The sequence below is a fragment of the Lemur catta genome, chromosome 1 (genome assembly GCF_020740605.2).
Source record: "Lemur catta isolate mLemCat1 chromosome 1, mLemCat1.pri, whole genome shotgun sequence".
NCBI lineage: Eukaryota > Metazoa > Chordata > Mammalia > Primates > Lemuridae > Lemur > Lemur catta.
Genome location: NC_059128.1, coordinates 54954299 through 54980197, shown reverse-complemented (window position 1 = coordinate 54980197; position 25899 = coordinate 54954299). Strand labels below are relative to the sequence as shown.

Here is a 25899-nt window from a genome sequence, read left to right as displayed (position 1 = left end):
AGAGGCAAGCACTCAGCCAGCTGACCACAGAGGCAAGTCCTAACCCAGCCTTCTTCAGAAACACTTTCCTCCTTTTCTTTCCCATCTGCTCTGCCAGGGCTAACTGGGAAGCCCCCTGGCAGGTCCCTATATATGTCTTACAATGTTCAGGCTCCCTCCCCAGCAATCATTTATTAGAAAGGGGTTTTATGATACAAATTTGATAATCTCCCATGCACACTGGCACTGTTCTAATTGAAGTTGTAAGCCCATAAAATTCAAGCCCTTTGTCTTCCTGAAGGCCACAAGGTTTAAAAAGATACTATTGTCCTGCCTAACACCCACTACATTGTCACCAGGGACTGATTAAACAGAGTCCTGAATCGAAACACTGCGGATTTTGTCTAGGTCCTTTTCAGGCCTGACAATGCCCTTTTCAGTTCCCAAGACAAAAGGAGGTTTAAGATCGAGATTCTTCTAAGATAGCCGCATCCATATGGAAGGCAAGGTGGCCAGCAGCTGAGACCCAAACACCCCGCTCCCTTCCCCCCTGCTCTCCTCTCGTTTTCTCTTCCCATCCCCCAAAATCCCAGGTGATAACACTGCCTCAGCCACCCTTGTCCTTCCCTTCCTCCTCCTTAGACAAGGCAGCTAGAGCCCCTAACAGGCCCAACGGCTACTCCTTACATCCTTCATCAGGGAAGTTGCTCCCTTCCCGGACCGGATGCCTGAAATCTTCCTGCAGTGGGCGCCAGGGAGCGAGGTCGTTACTTCTCCGAGAAAGTGACTGCCCGCATATGAAACCCCAGGGCTCCAGATGCGGAGAAGGGTATTTACAAACCCAAGGAGTGGGACACTAAATCCCCTAGATCCCCTACACTAGATTCACTAGTGCAGGTGAAATGAAGCCAACCTGCGAATCCTGCCCCAGCGTTGAGTCACCAAACTCACCCTCTCCAAGGCGTCCCTCCCTCATCTTCCCGGGTCCGCCCCGAGGCAGTAGTGCCCTGAGCCGGTCGTTCCCACCACCCTTTGATTTCATCACCTCGCCGCCCCTACCCCTTCCCACCCTGGCCAGGTACTGCAGGAGGAGGCGGGAAACCACAGATAAATGAGGCGCTCCGTGGCCTAACTGGGGGTTGCAATTTCCCCTGTGCTCTTCAGGTCCCCAGTTACTGGGCTCTTGCGCTCTGGAAAGTAACAGCTTGAGGCCAGGCCTGGGCTGCTCCAAGTGCAGTGCGCTCTGGCACTTGGCCTCGCTGGCCCGTCTCCGGAGAAGTTCGTTATAGCCTGTCCTGGCCCACAGAGTTGACTTTTGGTGTTTGGAACGCCAGCAGCTCTGGGAGCCCACCGGCGCCTCTGAGTTACTCTGGGGCCAGAGACACCTCCCGTTGACAGGGACCCAGCATTGCCCTAGCGTCCTCCTCTTCTTTCCTTCCTGCTCCCAGGCCCCAACCCCAGTATCTTCCTAAAGCCAGGTCGAGACTGCAATCTGCCCTTCGACCCACCCCCGGGTGGGCGCTAACTCAGCCAGTCAATGAGCTAGGGGACTCTCCGAACTCCGGTCGGGGAAGCATGGCTCCCACTTACGTTCCTGGCAGGCGCGCATCGGATCCAACCCTACACATTTTATTCTCGCAACACAAAGAGGAAAAATACTCTATTTCTTTTAAAATAAGTTGCTTCCCATACAAATAGCTATTTTAAAATATACAAATAAGGCTCAAGCAATAAAATCTAGCTCTGGGGTTGGCGGTCGAGGGAAGTGGAGGGGGCATCTTTGCAAAAGTTCCTTTCTTGTGTTTCTAGGACGGCTGGTAAGGGCCGACCAGGGGAACCTGGTGCTGAAGGATATGGGGCTGCAGGAAGGCGGCCGGGGAGCGTTCCAGGTTTTTGGTTCCAGCCCTGCTCCAGCCGCAGAGAGCGCTCCCAAGTCCAAGGTAGCCCCAGGTTCACCGCGGCGGCCTCACCAGTTCCAGGAGACCAGAGTGGGGGGCGCCAAGTGCTGGTAGGTGGGGAAGAGGCCGAGCGCCGAGCCGGGCCCGAAGGCGGTGTAACCTGGCAGAGGGTAGGAGGCGGCCGGGGAGACGCCGCACTTGTCCTGGGCAGCTGCGGTGCCTGCCTCGCCGCTGTCGCTGCACGGCTGCCCGTTGCGCACCAGCACGGGCACCACTACGCGCCGCAGCAGGCTGGGCGCGCCGTGCAGCTCAGCGGAGACAGCCGGGTCGGGCGACTCCGCCGCCCCAGGCGCGCGCGCGCGTTTCAGCTTGTAGCGGTGGTTCTGGAACCAGATCTTGACCTGCGTGGGCGTGAGGCGCAGCAGGCGTGCAAGCTGCTCGCGCTCAGGCGCGGACAGGTACCGCTGCTGCCGGAAGCGCCGCTCCAACTCCAGCGTCTGCGCCTTGGAAAACAGCACCCGCCGCTTCTTCCTCTTCTCCACGTCCGACCCAGGAGACGTGGACCGAGCGGACTGCCGCTGCGATGCGTCTGGCGTACTGGTCTCCGGGCTGCTCTCGTCCGAGGCTGGGGACAGCAAAGGAGACATGGACTGGTGAGGCGTCGGACCCTCCGAGCGCCTTCTTCCCTTCTCGCGCGGGTGTTGAGCTGCAGGATGGAGGGCGCCCCCCGCTTCCACGCGGGTTTCAGGGCGAGGACATTCCCTTTCCTGAGTCCACATCTGGACACCCACCTCTCCGAATTCGGTGACCCCATTCATACCACAACAGTAATCACCAGGCCTGAGATTGTGCCCCACAGAAATTCACCCAGGGCCCCTTAAAATGTCAGCACTGGTGGCTGCGCTGGCCGACCAATTTACCACAAGCTGGGTCACCAACACGGGCCACCTCCACGTCCACTGCATTACAGTCTGCCAAGGTTTGCAAAGCCCTGCACAGAGTGGGTGTCGGGGTGCGATAAACTCCCCAACAATGGCCATCCCCTACTGAGGCCTGGAGAACGTGGCCGCATTTTCAGGCACGTAAGGCGGATGTTTTAAATATTAAATAGTCCAACCCCTAGGAATCTCCAGACACAGAAACCCAAATCCCGGGCACTAGTGCCAGGCGCAGGGATCTGCTCTCAGAATGTGCTGACCTGGACGAATGGGATAGGGATTTGAGGGCAGAGTCTCTGGTTCCAAAACTAAAGAAATCCAGACCCTGGGCTGGGATTTCGGCTTCCCATCCCCGCATAGTCCGGGCCCTTGATTCTGCTCCCCCCTGCATCCCCCACCTCAGTCCTCTGCTCACTCACAGGGGTAGTGGCCGCGCTCCGACTCCAACCAGGCGGGGCAAGGGTCGGGCTGGGGGGCGCATGGCTCTGGCTCCCTCCTCGGCAGGTGCTGCGCGTCCTGCTCGGGTAAATCCAGGAGGCTGCGCACGGTGAAGCTGAGGCGTCCAGAGGTGGCCATGGCCGAGGAGGGGAAGGAGGCGGAGGCGGAGGCGGGGGCAGGGCAGGCTGGGAACCGAGGGGCGGCAGGGGACGCCGCTCCTACGGGTGGGCGTGGGAGGCGCTCGCCATGCGCTGGCAGCCGGGATATTAGCGCATTTACAGCGGAATCCCTGTTTATATAAACAGCTCTTCCCACCCGGGCCGCTTTGAAAGCGGAGGTCCGGGTCTCCAGGGTGTTAAGTACCTGAATGAGCGCTGGACCAAAGTCGGGGCAAGCCCGGAAGGTGCCACCTCCGCCCCCGCCCCGCCCAATACCCCGCCCCTCGGAGCCCCGTTACCTCCCAGAGAAGGCAGGAAGCAGCCTTCGGCATTAGAGATTCTGTCTGATTAGCCCAAAGTGGGGACAGATAATGGGGATTGTTGCTAGTGAATAACATCTTGGGTGGCGAGCGGTGGCCACCACCCTGCCCGACCCAGCCCCAGCTTCCTCCTCCTCCTAGGCTGGTATGGGTCCTGGCCCCGCTGGAGCACCGGGAAGGGTGGGGGCGGCATGGGTGGGTTTATGGGCACCCAGGAATTTATTCCCTGTTTGCTTTATTCCTTGAGTTTGTTTGGTGGAGTGTTAGTTCCCGCAATTATCCGGAAAGTGATTTACAAAGTGGCTTTAAACTCTGGCGCGCTCCCTTTCTCTTTTTGGTTAGGGCCCCTCTAAGGATTCAGGGCGAGAAGTTCCTGGAGGGCGCAGAGAATGGCTTGGCCCTGCCAGCATCTGGGTGGAGGGTTAAGAAGGCCACTGGGATTCTCCCCAAGCCCCCAGTATCACCCGACAGCCTCAGGAGTGCTAGGGAAGGGCTGGGAGCATACCGGGGGAGCCCCAGGCCAGCAAAACAGGCAGGCATATGACCAAGCTACTCAGATCTGAAGTGCTGGCCTGGTTGGTCCATCCTTGCCCGCTGTTGCCCATCGTGAGGCCCGGGCTCAGCGGCCAAACTCTGCAAATCTGGGCTTAGGTCCGTTCTAAAGCTCACGGGCCTCGGCGTTTCTCAGGGCGGCCCATGAGGGCTTGGAGGCCACCTTGGGGTCGGCAAACGTTCTGGTGCCACTTGTGCCCCTCGGCCCCATAGCCTCAACGCCATGGATACACTTTTTTGCCCCATGGCCTTGCCCTAGCTGCGTTTCAGTTCAGCGAATGCCCTCTCAGAGGCCTCTGCTTCTTCAGCTAGTGATTTGGGTATTTGGTTGCTACATTTTAGTAAGGGTTGCTGCACTTGGGTGGCCGCACCTGGAGTCTTGGCTCCTCCAGGGCTGAACTCGAACCTGGCTCGGATGCCGCGGCCGCGGCCCCGCCAGCCCTGCGCACCCTCCCCAGCAGCCTCCCTGTCGAGAGTGCCCGAGGTACTCGGAGCTCCGCGGCGCGCTGGGTGGTCGGGCGGAGGCAACCCCAATACAGGCCAACTGCTAGGCCGTGGACAAAGGGGAAATGGAGCTCGACGCCCCGGACCTGTTGGAAGCATTTGTTCCAGTCAAGATTTTGCATTTGTTCAGTCCGGAATAATGCGTGATTGACGCCTGCTCACAATGCGCTTTAGCGCGCCGGGATAAATCGGAGCTTGTCCGGTGTTGTCATGGTTTTCAATGGGGTTCAATGGGATTGGGAGCACGATCGACTCTGCTGGCCGTCTTTCCGCAGCCCCGGCAATAGATTTATTAGTTATGTCTTTTTAAATAAGATTAAATTGAAATGACTTGGCTGTCCTCTCTGCAGACGGGGCCAGTGCAGCAACCGGGGGTGGGCAGGCGACTGCGGAGTCCGGAAACCGGAGCGCACCGCGCTTCAGCTCTTGCAGAGTGGACAGGTCGCAGACTGGCTCAAGGCTTCGTGTTCTTCCCTGTGGCTAGAGCCCAATGCCTGGCAACCTCTGTCAGCCCTCTCCTGAGCGAGAAGCAGAGGGAGGGCACTGACAAAGGTCGTCCTAGGGAAGCGGTGACAGACTCCCAAATTCCGGCCTGAAGCCGAGGCTGTGTCAGGTAGAAGGAGCTCTGGCCTGGAAGTCAGCTCGCATCCTAGCTCTGCCCATAGCTGGCTCTAATCTCCTCACTACTCTAAGCCACCTGCTTTTTTTTCAATCTGAAACGGAAGAGAATAGATGTGGCCATTACTAAGGACCTTACCAGTTTTATGATTTCATATCTCTGGAATTTTTCTACACTCATCTTCATTGTAACGTTTACTCGAGACTTTAGAACGCCCTCATCCCTACGGTTCAGTTCTTGAATTCTCATCCCCAGGACTCTGACTCCTCCTTCTCCAGGATGTTCTAGGAGAGGATGTGTCATCTTTTGAGTTTCCCAAGGATCCTCCACTGGAGTGGGGTGAGGCAGAAAACAATTTTGGGTAAGAGAACCAAGTCAGGAGAAGCAAAAGAACAGTCTTTTTCTTGAGTGACTGACCTCTCTTAGCCTTTTAATCTATTTAGCATCCTAAGCCCACACCGACGTGTAGAAATAAGTAAATGGTGCTCTTCAGTTCTTAAGAGCTCTTCAGTATCAAATATTTGCTTTAACTCTTAGTGTTTGGCTCCCAAAGCAGAGATACATGCCCCATCTAGCACTTGTGCTCTGGGGAGGCCTTTGCTCTGGGATTAGCTCCAAATATTACTTCTAGCTTCACTTTCCCTGGCCTGGGAACAGTGTTCCTGGACCTCAGTCTGTGTTGTAGATATCCCAAGGGAAACCCTATACCATGGCTCTTGAAAGTGCTGCAACTTCCCTGCTTCATCTTGGATTTCCTCCTCCTCTGCCATAAGCCCTCTGCCATAGTCTTACCTTCTCAACTCTGCTCTGGGGATGTATCTAAATTACCTCTAAGAGCTAGATCCTGGGGACTCCAGGAGGTTGTTCCATATAAACAGTGCCTTCTGACAAAATACAGGAAAGTGGGTGGAGAGTCAGAATTATAAGAGAAAGGTGCTTTCTCTATTGCCTCTTCACATCAGATAAACTCAGAGAAAATTATTTTTATGATGGGTCAACAGAAAAAGATATTCAAACTACTCTTAAGTTTTTTACGTATTGGAGATACATATGAATTGTCTCCAATTCACAAGAGATCCATAGAATACAATTTAACGTCTAACAGGATATTCTTTCCAGATTTTCAAATAGTTTGATGTTTTGGACACTTGAACTTATTTTGCAACTCAACATAGCTTATGAATATTATTATTTAATTTGATAACTATTTTTTCCTTGTAATTGGATGTACTATATCTCGATTCCAGTAAGAGTTTTTAATCTTTAGGTGTCTATGTTACAGTGAATATATTTAAGCTCTCTGCACTAATCATCCTTTCAAAAGTATTATCCAGATGATCGTCACTGCTGTGTGCTTAAGATTTTAAGACTAGAAAATTCTGAAATAAAACTAAAGCATCTTGATTTTTAAAAAATGATTGTGTTTGTATCTTGCATTCTGTTTTTAAATCCTTCCATTTTGGTTAAGTGTTTTACAAAATCCTGCAAATCTATACAGTATTGAAGAGAGGCAACATTGCAAATTCCCCTTGATAGATGAAGGGCCCTCAACTGCCAGGACATTTTTCTTTGCCTCATAGCAACTGCTCTCCCCTTTTTATCAGTATTCTGGTTAAAATAGTGAAAGGAAAATAAAAATGGGCTTTTGACACTTCCAAGAAGAAGTGGATAATCTTGATTGGTCATAGGATGTGAAGAAAAGGCAGCATTTAAAATCAGATCTCTTTGCCTTTCCTTCTGAAAACTAGTTGCCGTGAATAAGTAAACATTTCCCTTTTAATGGCTAATAATCAATTGCTTGATGGTGGTCCAGGCCTAGCTGTGATTCTTTCTTAGTTGTATTGATGATATATACACATAGGACGAGGAACAGCAATTACTTTCAGGCTGGGAATTTAATCTGTCTTTGAAATGGGCTTTAGATTTTATTGTTTAATGCCAAATGGCAAGATTTGAACGTTTCTACCTTCAGTCTCTTAAAATAATGACTTTACATTGACTTGGTGGTGGTTGTTCTTGATCTCTAGGGGAAAGTTTTTCTTTCCCAGTATATCTATCTAGTTGTTTAGGTATATATGGGAAAAAACATATAGCAGTAAAATGCTTCATTGAATTTAAAAATAAATGTATTTAATTAAATATACATAATCTCCATTTGCTAAATAGATAGCAAATAACTTTTTAATTTTTAACTAGTTTATTAGTTTCTTAAATATTTCTGGTCTTTCCCATGCCTTACAATGGTATAATAAGTGTACCTGTTTTGGCTTGATATGTAAACTATCAGAGTGAAAATAATAACACAACTTGGGAGGGAGAGGTGTCAAATCTTTGTCCACAGCTGAACTTCATATTTTTGTCTAATTTTTAAGGTTCCAGTTTATACTTCTTTGCTTGACTAATGTAGATACAGTTTCTACACAGAAATTCTAACACGGAATTCTTATTGATATTTACATAGTAAAAGTCCAGGCTCTAAGTCACACTTAATGTCACATACAGACACTAACAGGGTAGACTGACCCTAGGAAAATATTTGATGATACAAGCCCCAGTACCTCACATAGGCCTGCCCACAGTGCATAGTTATAACTGACCACCAACACTTCAGTTCAAGCCAGTTATTTTTTTAATAAATGACCCAAGCATTACAATGAGGTCTTTTTTATATACCTTTACTTTTTTCTGAGATCATCTTTGGAATTTTAAAAGGGTTACATCATGAAAGCAAGATATTATTTCTGTCTTATTTGACAGTAATTTTGGCTAAACACTGAACTAATCATTCTGGGGAAGTATTTGCTAATATTTGGTCAAGACAGGAATCATAGTCTCTCAGAGAGCTAAAGTATCAATAATGATGAGATGATGATAGTAATATAAAAATATAACTTTTATATTTTATACTTTTGAGAATGTTTACAATGTATACTCACACTTGTTATCTCATCCTGAGTCAGGATAGATTACCTAGAAGAGGCAAACTTTAAGGAGAGACTTTAAAGCAGACTGTGATATCCTCAGAATTGAAGAAATTAGTAGAGAGGATGAAGAGGACCTAGAGAAGAGAATCTGTTGTAATAGAAGGTATTAGAAAAGAATGATTTAAAAGTGAGAGAAAATGAGAGCATGTGCTAGCTTACAGCTACAGATTCAATTTGATCTCATCAACTCAAAGAGGATAAAATCATGAAAGGAAATGGTCCAGTCGATAGTGGCTTTTATATTCTTTTCTAAAGTCTTTATAGTTCTAAAATTAATGACAATAGATAAATTTTAATTTTTAAAGCACTTCAAGTTTTTCTAGATCCTATTTAGTTTACTCTTACATTTTCCTTTGGAAAAATCTTTTCCTCTCTTGCAAGAAGAGGCAAACATGCACAACAGGAGCATGAAATGACAATCGGCAGGAATGTCTCCACAAAAAAAAGTGAAAGAACTAGATATGTTCACTGCAGCCTCTAGAAATCCCTTACCCAGCAAAAGTGGCTGTCTTTGTATTCTTGATTAAATGGGTATTTGCACTGAAGTCACATAGCACACAAAAGAAACAAAACAAAATAAAAATGTCCTTCGTGTTCTGTTTTTCAATCATTTGTGTGAAGGAGGTTCTTGGCCTTTATCACTGTCAGTGAAAAGTTCTTCATTGGAAGGGGACATTCCACTCACCCTGCTTCTTGTGCACCCGGAGCTTACCATGGAAACTACCTCTGGAGCCATCAGACAAATACATAAATGACAAAGCTCAACACTGGGCATTTTAGATTTAGCTTTATCTCAACGACAGGGTATGAAGAAGGGTGTTTAGAATTTCTTGAGAAATTTATTGTTCCATTTGTCTTGCTCTGAATCTCAAAACCCATTAATTGGACTTATTCAAGTTAAGAAACAACTAAGAAATGACTTTATCTAAGGATATTCTCTGACACAAAAATATACAGGCTATGTATTTAATAAAACTTCTGTATAGTAAAGCTGTACTTTTTATAGATGATTTTTTAAAATGGTAATTTCAGTATTCCCAAGACAAGAAATTCATCTTTAATATATTTTTATATATTTTAAACTGGGTATGGCCTTTAATTAAGTGAAATTAAAAAATGATAGCCATACAATTTCTTGTGCTGAATATGTTACTTTTGTTAACAAGCTCCATCCTAAAGTGTTGTTGGCTTATCCTTGAAGTAGCATTTTGCTTTGTAACATGAACTTGAAGAAATAAGAGAGCACTTCACAAAACTTTCATTGTATTTTTTGGATTCCACCTGCTTGTCAAGCTCTCATTTAATTTATAACCAACCCCAGGTTATTGCCCCACAGTTTCCAGCAAGTCTGTTTCCAGCTTTCCTCTGTCCATGGTCCCCATGAGCCAACGGTGAAGACCATCTGTCTGACACATCCGCCCACGAGCAGCACTGTGTTTCCATTGCTCATTTTAATTAGCAGCTCCTCAATTCAAGCCAGTTTGCATAAACTAGACTGACATATTCCTGGGTGGCTGTGGCATCAGGATGTGCACATTTTGAATACATAATCAAAACCCAGTTTTTTTCCTTGGGCACTGGAAATATGGGTTTGTTTGGGCTTGTAGTTGCTCCTGTGGCTTTGGCTTCTTTAAAAGCTAAACAAAACCTTCTTTTCTGTTTTTCTTAAGCAAAAGGATTGGGCTGCAAAACATATTTAATGGGGGAAAACCAGAGATACAATATCTGTGCCTAAAGTTAGATATTCTATTTCTTATGTATTATTAAAATAATCTTATTAATATAATGATGAATTTTGTGAAAGCTCAGATGCCAGAATGCAGGGGGTTATACTATATCATTAGCAAGTCATCTCTGGCGAATTTAGCCTTCTGGTTTCTTCTATAGTAAGACTAAAATAAAAGCCACCCAGGTTCCATGAATTATCATTTAAATCATTTATTTTATAGAATCATTAGGAAAAGGAAATAAATATCTCTTTTTGTGACTCACACTCTGTTTTTATGTAATTGAGATTTTCTATTATTCAGACCCTAGAGAAGTCGGAGTGAGATCCTGATTCTTCTATCAGCTGATGGATCACAAGAGCATCCCTAAGAAGCATGGGGTGGGGGTGGGGAGAGAAAACGGCAAGTGCCTCTAACTGCATCTGAGGTAGTTTGCAGTGAATGGAGGTGGAGTGACTGAGTGAAGGGAGGGAGGGAGGGAGGAAGGGAAAAGAAAGTGAGAGATTGAACGCCTGTCTCAGCTTGGTGATCACCCATCTCTAGCCAGCCAGGGCTTTTACCAGAGGGAGGGTGGTAAAGGGAAGGCGAGTGGCAGGGAGTCAGTTTTATCACCTCTGGAGTATCACACTGGGAAGGGTAGAGAATAGTGCTTGGTGGTTTTGTTCAGTTGCCAATTAAGGGACCTGAAGGCCTGCACATTTTAAGTCCATGTAGGGAACAGAAGCTAATATCTAGGAATCCTGTTGTGATTTGGTTTTTTGTCAGCCTCTCAGTGACTAGCAGAATGTGGTTTCATCTGGTTTAAGTTGTATCTGTTTCCAAACAGCTGAGTCTCTTACGATGCTAATTGGGCAGCACAGAAACCCTTTGCAAGCTGCATTTTAAAAAAGTTAACTTACCCTAGCAAGGAACATAGATTGAAAACCAGTTAAAAGCCAGTGAGAACAAATGTGTCTTAAATCGAGGATGAGACAAAGGGAAGGTGGGGGCACATCCCCTAATGTCAATAGGCAGAAAGCCGCACGTGCACAATGGCCATGGGAGCGACCACCCAAGGTGATTCGTGTCAATTCCGGAGAGACAGAGACCTGGAGCCCGGGGGCCAGGCCAGCCTCCCAGAGTCCTACTCAAGAAGGAGCTGAGGTGGTGGGGGAATCATCATACTCCTGTTCCAAGTTATGCTGTATCCACAGCCAGTCTTTTTCCTCCAAATATAACCAAAATGTCGGGCCATCTGGGCTCTGGCTGCTGTGACCAGCAGTCACACTCCTGATGAATCCAGAAGGCCATTAATGACTAGAGTCAATTGAATTACACAAATAAACACCCCGCTTCCACCCCTCACCACAAGGCTGCCCACCCACCTAGCTTTATCATCAGTAGCATACAGGTCCCTCAAGAGGCAGGATTTTAAGAAAACTGCAATCCATAAATATGTGTTAACTAACTCATCAGCACTAGGCACTGAGCTGCTACTGAGGCTGATCTAGTCAAGTAGAAGGAATAGTCCAGAATAAGCAACCTGATTTTTCTTTCCAATAGGCACCAAGCTTTGGGATCAGACAGACAGAATTATATCTGGGTTTGAAGTCTGGCTCTCCCAGTAAAATCTGAATGACCTTGGTCAAGTTTTGCAATTTCTTCGAGCCACAGAGTCCTCATGTGTAAAATGGAAGTAAATCATACATGGGTTGTGAGGATTAATGAGCAATTTTGTGTAAGGTACTTGGCACAGAGCTTGCCCACAGTTAGTAGGTGCTCAATTAAACATGGCAACTGTTGCTATTCTAATGGATCTTGGGGAGGTGAGATACATATTGGAGAAGCTGACTTTTACCCCTGTATATCCAACTGGGAGCTGTCCTATAATAAATTTAGGATCACCTGTCACAGAGCTGAAGAGAACTTAATCTAATTCAATCCTTTCCTTTCACAGAAGAAGAAACTGAAGCACAGAGGGAGGTTGGGTGACTTGCCCAGCATCTCACAGAGCCTGGTGTGGGGCCCAGATTTTCCTCATCTAGGGTTCTTTCTACTTCAGCATACCCTGTATTACCAGTCCCTGAGTAGATTTTCTTCTCTGAACAAGAGTAAGGAAAAAGACTGCCTAAAGAAGAGATTTCTTTGTACTCAGTGGCATTACCCAGACCCTCCAATTTCAGATTTTTGGCCTGAAGACTACCTGCTCCCCCAGCTTAAGTCTCTGCCACCAACACAAAGGCTCTCTTTGCACTTAATGGGAGGATAGAGGCTCCCGAGCCCTAATGTTTTCATTTTCAGGTGCCTCTGTTGCTGCTTCAGGTTTTTCTCCCCCAAGTCTCTCTATGCTTCAGCATTCATTCTTCCTAGTGTGTGAGTCCCTGAAGTAGCATTTGAATCCTCTCAATTCAGCCAGAGCATCTTGTAGTAAAAGTTCTCTCTCTTCAGCCCACATAAAACACAACATAAGAACAGAATCAGATGAATTGGAAAGAAATGCATTTGCCTGGAAAGGACCAGAAACAGGCAAATGTTGACTGCTTTAGACAAGCAAAGGGAAATGCATTGAGATTAAAAAGAAAAAGGGGGTAGAATTTTTTGCCTACTGAGAGAAAAGAACAGAGAATGGCAAGTCAAAGGCTGCATCACTCACATCAGGCCCCTGGATTTCCCTGGAAGACTTGGGTGAACGTGGTGGGAAAGGTTCTTGCGTTCCTTATCTGTGCCTGTCCTGCAGCAGCTGGAGCGGCCCCACCCTGCAGGAAGGAGTGAGCTGGCTCTCAGTCTGTCCTTAAAACCGAGGCCACGATTCCTACCCTCTTCTTTTGTTTTCTAAGCTCTTTTAGCTCTCACAGTCAAAACCATCTAATTTTCCTCTCAGTTGCTCTCTGAACATTCCAGATATGCTAATTCCATGTTCCTAATTAGATTGTAAGCCTCTCCAAGATAGGTGTCAGGCTCTGTACTTCTGTGCTCTTAAAAGAAAAACTTGTTGATTCTTTTTGATTGATATGAGAATATATTGCTAAATATAAGACAAATGGATTTTTTGGGTGTCAAAACATCTCATTAGAAGGAACATGTTTCTTCTTTGCCATAGTATACTCCATCAGATAAGAATACGAGTCAGAACTAATCTCCCCTCCGAATAAAGTGGTATAAAAGCATTTCCTGCTTGAGGTATTTTGGAATGCTGTGGCCAAGAGGTATGTTGTGAGAGGTCGCCCCGTATTTGAAGGAAGTGATAGTCCTGATCTCAGAGTAAGTTAAGAGGGATTTTGCTGTTTATACTCAAAAGTTCTCTTCCCTTGGTCTGGATAAGACACAATAGATGATAACAGCTGATTGAGAATAGTTACAGTCTAGTGTATAAATATGTAAACATGGGTAAGTGTGTATTTAGACAATTTAAAAGTGTGTCTCATTTACCCAATTATAAACAGCTGTCTGAGAGCAATTACGATTTATCATGTAAATGCTTATTTGCATAATTCAAAATATGAATATTATTTGCTTGATAAAGACTGTAAATAAAAGGCAACCCGAACTTTCTCATGCTTAGAGTTTTATGCTAAGTTTTACCATACAGAAAAAAAGAGCTTTTTGTTCAAAATGGTACTTAATTTTGGTAATTCTAGCAGGTTCAAATAATCACTAATTTAATAAAAAAAAGAGCAAACGTTTTAAAGTAAAAGTGGCTGGCTGAGAAATAATAAAAGAAGTCACACTACTCTGCCACTTTTACTCCTGAAAATCTTCTACGTAGGGATGATGAATTGCTTTACAATTGTTTTCACTGGATATGAGTGTTTAATGGTGAATTCTTTCAGGGTATTTAGCATATTGTTTTATGTGGTACAATTTGTTATATACATAATTCTTCAATAATATATCATTATTTTTAAAAGTGTGGGATTACTAAATGATTATGTTTCCCAATATACTAAGGACCACTTCTTCCTTAAAATATAACAATTCTACTTTTATGAAAACAAGTAATAAACATGAAAATATCCACTCAGGTATTACCCGGTGTATTAGTTTCCTAGCTCTGCCGTAACTAATTGCCACAAACTCAGTGGCTTAAAACAATAAAAATTTATTGTCTTACAGTTCTGGAGGCTGGAAATCTGAAATCAAGATGTTGGCAGGGCTATGTGGCCTCTGAATGCTCTAGGGAAGCATCTTTTCTTGCTTCTTCCTAGTGTCTGGTGGTTGCTAGCATTCCCTGGTGTTCCTTAGCATGCAGCTGCATCATTGCAGTCACTTTCTCCCTTGTCACGGGGCCTTCCATGTATGTGTGTCTCTGTGTGGCCTCTCCTTTTCTTAGAACACCAGTTGTTGGCTTTAGGGCCCAACCTAATCCAGTATGACTTCATTCAAACCAATTATATCTGCAAAGATCCTTTTTCCAAATAAGGTCACATTCACAGCTACCAGAGGTTAGGACTTGAATATATCTTTCTGAAGGAAACAGTTCAACCCACTACACCCGGTGAGAACTAATATGCAATGTTCCTGAGTACTAAGGGATTCTGTAATATTATCTGAATTACCCTTCTCCCAAAAATAATGTGCACTTTGTATGGTTTTAACATTATGGACAGAATATAATATTATTTGAAAAATCAAGAATTCATTTGTGATACAGGTATATACAATATTACTGTGTGGTATATTCAAGAAATATTCATTCAGTTTCCATTACATGAAAACAATGTGATGAGTACTCCCTTTTAACCAGACTATCCATTTAACAGAGCACCTCGTTCTTCCATTATTTTTGACAGGCAGAAATTCATGATCTTTCCTTGATATTACTCCTTCTCTTCATGAACCTCATTGTTGTTATAGTGCTACTAATTGTGGACAAGTTTTCCCAGATGGATGAAATCTCTCTCTGAAACTCTCCATTGAGTTGAGGAGTCAATCACTGCTTCCTTTATCAATTCTTTCTAAGCTTCTAGAAGAGAAACCACTGTATGCCAAGCACAATGCTAAACATTTTATAAAGCTAGTTCATTTAGACCTCATAACACCAGGAGTTATGTTTTATGATATTCCCATTTTACAGATGAAAATACTGATACTCTGATATGGTACAAAATCAAACAGCCATTAAGTGGTAGAACAGTATATGAATCCGCGTATGCCAGTTGCTAAAGTCCATACCTTTGAAAAATGCAAGGGCCAGGCGCGGTGGCTCACGCCTGTAATCCTAGCACTCTGGGAGGCCGAGGCGGGTGGATTGCTCGAGGTCAGGAGTTCGAGACCAGCCTGAGCAAGAGCAAGACCCTGTCTCTACTAAAAATAGAAAGAAATTATATGGCCAACTAAAAAAATCTATATAGAAAAAATTAGCTGGGCGTAGTGGCACATGCCTGTAGTCCCAGCTACTCGGGAGGCTGAGGCAGTAGGATCGCTTAAGCCGAGGAGTCTGAGGTTGCTGTGAGCTAGGCCGACGCCACGGCACTCATTCTAGCCTGGGCAACAAAGCGAGACTCTGTCTCAAAAAAAAAAAAAAAAGAAAGAAAGAAAAAGAAAAATGCAATAGCATGGCTGGCTGCATGCCGTCTCTTCCTTGGCTATCTCACACTTTCAGACCTGTCCAGGAATGCTTTCTCTGATGCTCCAGCTCTGCTGGTTTTGCCATATTGCTACATCTCTACTAAGTGACTTCTGGTTCCTAGGAAGATGCGTTGCCCAAGTGACTGGGTTAGGAACTTGGAAACCTGCATTGATCAGAAAGGGGCAGAATGTATCACCTTTCAAAAGACTCTTATCTATGGATTCCCTGAGAAAATGAAAGCAGGGCACAACAGTGATGGGTCAGATGTGAGGAAACAAGCCCTAAAGTCCGAGCACAGGCATGGGAGTTGGTTATAGACTTCTGTAAGCAAGACCAGAAATCTGAATAAGTTAATTAGAACTAAGATGAAGTGGAGGTTTAGGGGTCTGTCCCACACCGGGAGGAATCTAATGATACTGATCAAGCAGGAAAGAAGTACTGAAAATTTCATGCCTAATTTTGCAAATGTTACAGCCTGAAAGTATGGCATCCTCTCTCAGTTAGTTTGGGTAAGGTTTTGCTTCTCTGCCTTGATCATGTCACGTCTCTGCTTCTCGCTAGTTTTCTGAAAGCAGCTGAGTGGTTGTCATTTCCACCTCGTGACAGAACCTGTCTTCTTATGTATGTGTTCTGTCAGCCCAACAAGACAGAAAGCTTACTGAGGAAGGAGTCTTCCTCTTTACTATCCTTGTGTTACCAGCAGGGCCCATGGAGCTCTATGCCCTCATCCAGTCCCCAATCCTTGACATTCAGGGAGGGCTGCCTCTGATAAGGATAAATAAATGGGAAATATGTTGTTGACAAGCTGAGTGAGTTTTAATTTTTCCAAGCTGAAAATTTTGCTTCTGAAAGAAAAGGCATGCTTTGGTCCCTTGCAACATCTTATCACTCAATAAAAGATCCCATAGCCTTTATAATTTCTGTGAGGCTCAGATCCCACAAAATGCCAAATGACTGGGTCAGGGCCAATTCCAGTGTTTGGAGAAATATGCAGAATTGGTAATTAGTGCTGTTTAGTTTTTAGCTGAGATTCCTGCCTCTTTGTCAGGATCTTTCTTTCTTTCTTTTTTTTTTCTCCAGCTATTAAAAATCAACTCTGATGGAAGTCAGACTTCTGTGATTTAAAAATCACACATTTTAAAACCCAGGCTGAAAACAAACTCACTTCAATGCTTTGTTTTCTAATTGTACTTTCCTTTTCCAATCAGAAAAAAAGATGAATTAGCATTTTATGGTGTCTATTAGTGAGGGACAGGTCAGGTCATAAAAGTGCACCAGGCAGAGGAATTTCCACACTGGCATAACAATGAACTTCCCTTGGGTCCTAAAGTGTCCCAAGTAAAACAAGGATCAAGAAATCCAGCTTCAGTCACCATCCTGGCCCAGCACTGCCTAAAGGTTATGACCTTTACCAGAAAACCTAGTAGAACAGGTCCTGCCCCTCCCTGTCACCTTCGAGTCTTGGGGTTATAGAAAGGACTAGCTAACAGGGACCTGTCTCCTTGTGTCACCGTTAGCTGTGCTTCAGCTGTACGTATCACTTACCCTAATATTCTTTAATTATTTATTTCCTTTCTAGTCCTCAGAGCAAGTCTGTGGGAGAGGTTCATTTTTCTATCTCTGATAAATAAAAATTTGGTTGCTAAATATAGCATTCTAATTTTAGGAGAATCAATCACTTCCCCACTGTGACTGCTAATTTATTATTACTAGTTTATGCATCTATTTGTTCAATCAACAAGCACTCATAGAATGCTTACCATGTGGCAATTGCTGTGTTAAGTTCTGGAAAATGACATTTCCATAATGTTCTGCAATTTCCAGGACATAAAATGCATTATTTCCCTTATTTTGTTTGCAGTTCTATAAGGTAAGTTTTATTATCTCTATTTTACAGCTGTTAAAATTGAGGTTCAGATCTCAGAGCCTTTATGTGGGTAGGACTGTCATTCAAATTTAAGTGATGACGATGCCTTTTGGTGGCACTGTGCTGGAGACTCGATAACAACAAATGATCCAACCCTGGCCTTGTGAGGCTAAATGTTTAATATGCATGTGATCATAGGGTTTGCATATAATTTATTATCCAAACAGGATACTTTTGAGAGGGACAGGAGGTGCTATAATAATTATGCCCGGACAACTGGTATAAACTGGGATGAAGGGTTATTCCATGCCATGGCACTTTGCCTCACCTCTCAGCCTGTCTGCCCAAGAAGAAAACAGTGAATCTCTTGGGACATATTTGCCTTCACAGAAGCTGGGCATGGTCAAGGAGTGTGAAGGGGGGCACCGATGGATTGAGGCAGAGTGGCAGGAATGGGGGGGGGGCAGGGAACAGTATCTGGGCTGACCTATGTACCAACCAGGTAGTCACAAATTAATCAAATGGGGAGGTGAGGGCTGCCCACGGGGGCCAGCAGCTGGACTGCCTCTGCTTTATTTGAAGCTGCAAGAGAAAGGAAGGAAAATGAGCGGAGTGTCTATTCTCTGGACAAAATCAGTCCATCTGGTTTCACATTCCCTTCCAGTAAAACCCAGCCCCACAGTGGGTGAAAATTCCCAAGCTCTTTTTCCAATTCTTTTTTTTGGCTTGGGTTCTTTTTAATATACTTCCAACAACCAGGAATTTATTCTCTAAGTGGATATAGTTTAATAGTATTAAAAGAATTATTCCCACTGGGTGAGTGTTAACCATTAAAAATTCCAGAAGACAGGGGAGGTATCTGTCTTTGGCTATTGACACAAGGCTAGATGGAAGGAGTTGTGTTATTTAAGACTGTGTGCCCAAGATTGAGACTGAGTTTGTTTGGTCTCAAGTGGGAATCATGTCTCCAAGCTGGAAGGAATTTGAGGAGATTATGGGTTCAGCTTCCTGCCTCTAGACAGTTAACTTCAAAACTTCAAACATGCTTCTAAGGGACTTATGGATGTCAGGGTAAAGTATATCCTTTTCAGCATGTATGAGAGGGTCTTCATGAGCTCACCCTGTCTCCTGCCAATCATCCGTCTCCCACCACTTCCTTATATGAATTCAGTGTTTTGGCTGTAATGATGATGATGATGATGATATCTAACATCTCTGGTGCTCTTAGCATGTACCGTCACTTTTCTAAGCACTCTACCTGTGTTATCTCAGTTATTCTTCACAATCCTATGAAGTAGTTTCTATTAGTAATATTTTTAAAGATAAGAAATCTGAGGTGACAGAAAGATTCATTAGCTTCTCCAAGGTCACATGTCTCTGAAGTGAGCCAACAGAATGTGCAATTTGCTCCAGAATATTCCCCCTGTGTAGACCATTCTCACCTGTGGTCTTCTGTCTGGCACACTTTTCACCTGTGCAGACACAGCTTAAGTGCTGTGTCTCCTTAAAAGCTGTCTGTGCCCACACGGGCCAAGTTCGATGTGCCTGGTCTGGAGTCCACGGATCCCTGTGCATCCAACACAGGCAGCATTAGCCACTCTGGCTCACTGCTGGCTTTCTTGGCTCATACTAAGAACAACTTGAGGCTGTAAGCTCTATCTTTTATCTCTGGTTTCTAGCACATGGCCCACTTAGTAGACTTTCAAATACGTTTAACTCAGTAAAACATATGTAGTCAGAAAGCAAATCAAAAAAAACTGCCGACTTACCTTTGCAGTGCTATGGTAGGGACATGTCTAACCCACACAGAGTACCAGCAAGCTACAGAGACACAGGACAGAGGGGGCTGGGGTCTGGTTTGCAGTTTTAATTTAGAACTAGTGTTTGCCAGCAACTGTTTTAGACAATAGGCCAGTCAAGAATGAACTGATTGTAAAAATGAAATGCTGGTTTGGGAAAAATATCCTAAGGAGTACTATGAAGCCTATTGCCAGGTGTGTCAGCTGCCATCAACTTCCTGGAGAACAATTGGGCAAAATGTATCAAGGGCCTTAAAAATAGTTTTTGACCCATTCACTTCTAGGCTCTTTTCCTAAGGAAAAATCAGGAATGTATAGAAATGTGTAAGCATGAACATCATTGTGGCATTGCTTAAAAGAATGGAAAGTTGGAAGCCACCTAAATGTTCAGAGTTAGGACATGGTTAAGAAAATGGTGTTGCCATCAAATGAGAAACTCTATGTAGCTATTTATATCATGTGTATAAAGAATTTGTAATGACACAGTAAAGGCTTAAGATATCATTGTAAACAAACACACAAAACCCTAGGATATAAACTTCTATAAACAGCATAATTTCAATATATAAAAAGTACATGAAAACTAAAAAGAAATATACTAAAATGTTAATGATGATTATCTCTCATTGGTGAAATTGGCTAATTACTTAAATATTTACCAAAAAAAATTAGAGCTTTAAAATACTGTAGAGGTGTAACATGTTATTATAATGAATAAAGCTGAAAGATAACATGTAATTTCCTAATTAAGTGAAAAATGTACTGTTACCTAAGATAAAAATGAAAAGAATTAGATGAATATTATGAAAAAAGAGTTATACCAAGTAGAAGCTGGATGGTTTCATAGGGAGAAAAAAACACATTAGATGTCAGAAGATCTGGTTAATAATATTTATGTCAGTAATTGTATAACCTAGGAGAATCATTTAACCTCTTTGTGTCTATGTTTCTTCATTTGTAAAAATGAATTGGTTGAATCAGATGATCTCCAAGTTTCCCCCTGACTCTAAAAAGCATATGACCTTTATCCATTGATTCATCCACTATTTATCTCAGATGCATCAACTCCACATATGTGAATAATTTGATTGCACTGCATGCGGTGCTGAGTGCGAATTCATGAGAACCTCCGCATCAGCAGAAAGTTAGTGACTAATCCCCGAGATTAGAATTGGTGCAAGTGTGAAGCTCAGGGAGTAGAAAAGAGGAAAGTATGATAGAGAAAGAATGGTGGGAAAGGCTTGGCGGTGCTGGGAGAGGCCAGATGGGCTGGGAGGAAGACTCCTGTTTTGACAGAATCACCGCTGGCTGCATGGTCGGCAGACAGTGGTCAGTGGTTGATTGATCAATGTTGAGAGGCTGCCTGACAACTCACCAAAGGAAGAGTAGGGGCTGGAGAGGGGGGTGACCTTTCACCCCTAGGCTCCCAGCACAAATTCCCTGGAGACCCAGTGTCTTATCATCCTGTGGAGTTAGAAGTGAATGACTAAAAACAAAGTTCCACCCAGGACATGGCCAAAGGGTAGATATTCGACCTGTGGTTAAAGACAAGTGAAAGAAATGTTTTTAACCAGCAAGAAAGAGAAAGCTATTGGCCCAAAATGTAAAAGACGGGTGAAGAGAAAAGAGCAGTACTGTGGAATTCAAAAGCCCTGTGTCCTAATCCTGGCTCTGCTGTGGTCTTGCTGGGTGGCCGGCAAGCCATTCACCCTTTTGAGACTCACTTTCCTCTCTGTAAAATGGAGTTAGCCATTCCTGTTCCCCACTTCACGGAGGGCGTTTGGAGAATCACAGATGCCATGAGCAATGGTGCTGCATGATTCCAGAGCATCCAAAATCCTATTTTCCTTCTTCCTTTAGCCAGGTGAATGTGGCAGGAGTGGGGGGTGGAGGGAAAGAGAGAGAAAGCAGAGACAAAGAAGCAGAAAGAGAGATTATTTTCCTCTCAGCTAAGGTGTCTGTCCCTCTAATCACACTCCCAAGATAGCAGATATTAAATAATGAAAATCTTACAACTTAAATCGAACCCCAAATTTTCTAAAATGCTTCTCAGTCAAAGAGCATTGAAATTGTAGGAGAAGCATTGCATACCCGGAATATCCACATTACTTTTGTGTATGGCAAATAGAAACACTATTCATTTCCTTCTCAATATTATTTTAATCTGAAACTACCATTAGTCACTCTTGCATTTTATTTTGCCTGTAAAGACTTCTAGTTTAGTGCTTTAACCATTGCTGTAAGCAGGTGACATTGGATGAAAATGTCTTCAAGGGGAGAGGCTATATCTTCTGCTCCCCTTGTATTTTTAGATGGGCAGAACAGAGACTCAAATTTATGTTTCATTAAAACCCAGCATATCCATTCCCCATGACTATTACTCCTAGCATTTGCATTGCCTGTTCCCCTTCGGGTACCGAAGGCCCGTTTGTAAACTCCTGCATGACAGAGGAGCATGCCAGGTGAAGGTGTGGGGTGTCATTTTAGGGATAATAATGGCAGCTCATTTCTATTTCTGGGTTTAATTGATTCTAATCCAGAAGGCTCTGAAATCATGATTCTGTGCCAAGTACCTCCCAGAAAGGAGGATGGTTCGAAGCCCTCTGTCAATCACCCTGCAGAAGCGACGAGTGCCCAAGTATTTCTAATTTTAAGGAGCCCCTTTAATCCAATCAATTGCAGAGAGTCTTACTTCCCCTGAGCCATGCATGGATTAATTCTATAAGAGCAGCTTTTCCATTAAAGAAACTGATTGCAAACTTCCCTTCTAATTGTGAAAATTCTCACCTGCTTGAAGTAAACAGTTCTGGAAAGATATCTTCATTTTTCTTCAGTTATTTAACTGAGAAGAGTGGAGTTTCAGCAGAATTTTATCAAGTTAAAATTCAGCACCCTCCCACACTCATAAGTACAGCAGTTTGTGTCTGAGGTGAGCATGGAAACTAAAAAATGACCTTGACTCCATCAGTCACTTCGCAAGGACCTCAATTTTTTTGTTATGATGCCTAAGTAAAGGAGTAGTGGGAACAGTGAGTATAAGGAGGTATTAAACTCGTTACATAAAAGGAATGATTATCAAATATTGGAAACAACCTAAATAGCCAAGAGTTGCAAAATTATTAAATCAATAATTAAGCTGATTTTAGTATAAAATCATAGTATGCTGGAATACTATGTAATCATTAAAAATCATGTTTTCTGAAGAATGTATAATGAGATGGGAAAATACTCAACATACTGTGAAACAAAACAAGTAGTGTACAAAAGTGTATGTACAATTTTTTTGAGAATTTATAGTCCTAGAGAAAAGATTGTTCTTCAGCTGTTCAAAAGAATGAAGTGGATCTAAGTGTACTCACATGGAAAGATTCCTAAAACTTGACATTAAATCATGAACACGTTTGCTTCAAAACGAAGTACAGTACAATCCTATTTGGGAGGAATATTAGATGGGGAAGGTTAAGGGAGACTTTAATCTCTATGTAATTTGAATTTCTGTAATAAGAATATATTTGTATATTATGAAATTTAAAATCACATTTTTAAAAATTTAGAGTGGGCGGAAAAGGGGAGAAAAAATACAGGAAATGACTCTAAAGTTCATGTTTTTTCAATTCCATGTCGCCTTTCCAGTCACGTGTCCTTAGGTGCTCCAGGGTCAGGTTACTGAGGGAATGCGGAGCGGAGAGCAGGGGCTGCGAGATGCGGTGGTTGTCTCCCAGCCTAAAAGGTAAGGCTCCAAGGTCAGCAGTGAAAATCAGGCACCAGACCAGTAAATCAGAGGCTGTGAGGGAAATGGCGCCACCAGCTGGCCTTAAAAGATCTCCAGCTTCTTTGCAGCTGTGCTTCACAGCACAGCCTATTTAAGAGCTTAACAGACGATTCCAGGGCCCACCCTAAGAGACCCTGACCCAGGAGGTCCGGAGTGTGCTCACAAGTTCTGCATTCTCACAAGCACTTCATGTCATGATGTTGTGGAGCCGGAAGCCAAATGCACGAAGTGCCACCCTCTCCCTTCCCAATTTACCAGACCGCCCTCTGAATCCTTTTTTGCTTTCAGGGTGGTCCTTTATGCCCATTTAAAGCCGATTTCACTGGATTAATACAGCGGGTGGGGTTGGGGGACGCAGAGTCATACAGTGTGACGGGGCTGGGGAGGGGGAGAAGAGGCAGAGGTGGCCCAGCCAGGAGGAGGGCAGCAGCCACATGAGTGCTGCGAAGTTTAAAAATCAATGAAAATGCTCTTCTCGCTAGATATGACCCTGCCAAACATATAACAGAGAAGATCTGTTAAATAACAGTCATTGTCGGAGGATTATAGTGAAAGTAATTATAGCAGCAGAGAAATGAGCATCCAGGCCCTGGTCATTAGCTTAGCTAAGAGAAAATGCTGAGTCCACCTAGGGTCGACAAGAACACCAACAATCAGGTTTCTTCCGAATAGTTTGTCCAGATTGCCGACAGGCCTGGAAAGCAAAACAAAGGTCCGACGTCGCCACCTAGAGTCCAAAGCCTGAAAATATTGGCTGAGGAAATTCAAATGAAGCTGGCTCTTTGGAGAAATCTCTCAGTCCAAGTTAAATTACAGCACTTAAACCCCACCACCTTCAGGCTTACCAATGCCAATCAGCCCTTTTTCAGAGGATATGAATATGGGTTTGAACTCAAGCCTTCATAATGACCGAATGATTTCAGGATGGAGAAAACATTGGCTGTTTCTAAAACCTCGACTAAATATGTGAGAGGGCATGTTCAAGTGTGTGTGCGGTGGGGTGGCTGTAGGGCAGTCTTAACTGCCACTCTAACTGGGTGACCTTAGGAAAATCACTTAACCTTCTTCTATAAAATGAGAGGACTGAACTAATTTGACAACAGTACAAGCCTTCTAAGCCCTAAAATTCTGGGTTTCTATAATAATCTAGACTCTGTTTTACTCCATCAGTCAAAAAAATTGGCACCGTATGCAAAAAATACTGGTACCGTGCATTTGTGAATGACTTTCATCAAGGAACCTGTATCTTCACTGCCCTCTAGAGCTCTGCCTGAAAACTGCATGTATTTAAAATAAAAATTCCCCAAATGAGAGACTGCCTTCCTTAAGTATTGGAGCCTGGCAGCTCCCTGAAGTCCCAGGCATATTTTTTTCTGCACCATATTGTTCACTCCTTTTTTTTTTTTTTTAAGAGACAGGGTTTTTCTCTGTCGCTCAGCCTCCTGAATAGTGTCACCATGCCCTTCTAATTTTTTAAAAAAATTTTGTAGAGACAGGGTCTTGTTATATTACCCAGGCTGGTCTTGAACTCCTGGCCTTAAGGGATCCTCCCACCTCAGCCTCTCAAAGTGCTGGGGTTGCAGGCATGAGCCACCACTCCCGGACTCTTTCTATTCTTGTTTCGTACATATCTTCTGGTACAATTCAATTGAATTCAACTGTTTATTCCAGCGTTCTCTCCCAGCTCCTCCTGTTTATGGCTTTCAGCTGTTGGAAGTTAAACCCACACCATTTATTTGGAAGAAGGTGCTATTTTTTCTAAAGGATTCTCTGTTCCATAAATGTATCTCCTCTGAGTGACTTGTACAGTGGCTACTAGGGAGGATTCTCTGTTCTAATTTCTGGAGCCAATGCTCATAAAAAATAATCCCAGCGTCTTTTCTTGTGTCACTTCCAAGATATATGTGCACCAAAGCCCCCACCACACTGACAGAATAAGAACTCTGCTATAAAACTGCTGGAGAAACACAGGGCTGCTAAGTGCAAGTTCAGCAGAGGAGCCACATTCTCAGTCTCTCTTTTGGAATTATATTTCAGTTCCGAATTATCTCAGATCTATACCCAATCTTTAATCCAGCCAATCTGCTAGGTGGTGGGCTGTACATAAAGAACAGTTGTGGAAACAATGCCACTGATTTTGTGGCATTCTGTATTACTACTGTAGCACACCTAGGCTCTCTTGACTGGTACATGCCTTCATGCTACTGTAAAATAAATCTTTCAGTCCACGCCCAGTTTGAAGATCCCCAGAAGTTATGCAATGGCCCTTTCAGAGTTACAGCTAAGGAGGAGACCCAAGGCTCCTCCTTACCTGATCTGTAGCCACATTCAAAGTCTAATCCACTCCAAGGTTAGGCCCCTGCAGGGTGTGAAGCCTGACACAGTGGGCACCACACAAAGCTGCTTAGGCACCAGTGCATCAAGAAATGAAGGAAGCATCAGAGACAGATTTACAGAGCTGCAAATATTCTTCACCATTCATAGATATAAAAGGACCTGGCCAGGGATTGTTAATGTTTGTTATAATCTAAAGGAACTGCCCATAAATTTGGCTTTTCTACTTACCCATAATGCAGCTACTGGGTCAACCAAGCCACATAGCAGTTCCCATTTTTTAGCATAGCACCTTTAAATCCCCAAGGAACAAAGAATAGGAAATAACCTAGCCTGTTCTCAAGAACCTGTTCTCTGTTGCTAGCCATGTGTTCTGTTTTTAAGCCTCAGCACCACCCTCATCCCATCCCCACCAGAATCCTGCCCCATTTTCCCTGACATCCTCTAGGAGACATCCTTCAT

At 44.0% G+C, this 25899-nt stretch overlaps 1 protein-coding gene across 1 annotated transcript; it reads right to left on the bottom strand.

The window, feature by feature from the left end:
• Positions 1-1626: 1626 nt before the first annotated feature.
• Positions 1627-3616, bottom strand: NKX2-8 (NK2 homeobox 8). Its single transcript, XM_045555050.1, has 2 exons — positions 3235-3616; positions 1627-2502 (listed from the first exon to the last, which is right to left on the bottom strand). Exons 1-2 carry the CDS (start codon positions 3389-3391, stop codon positions 1946-1948), a joined length of 714 nt encoding a protein of 237 aa, XP_045411006.1. The 5' UTR covers positions 3392-3616; the 3' UTR covers positions 1627-1945.
• Positions 3617-25899: the final 22283 nt, after the last annotated feature.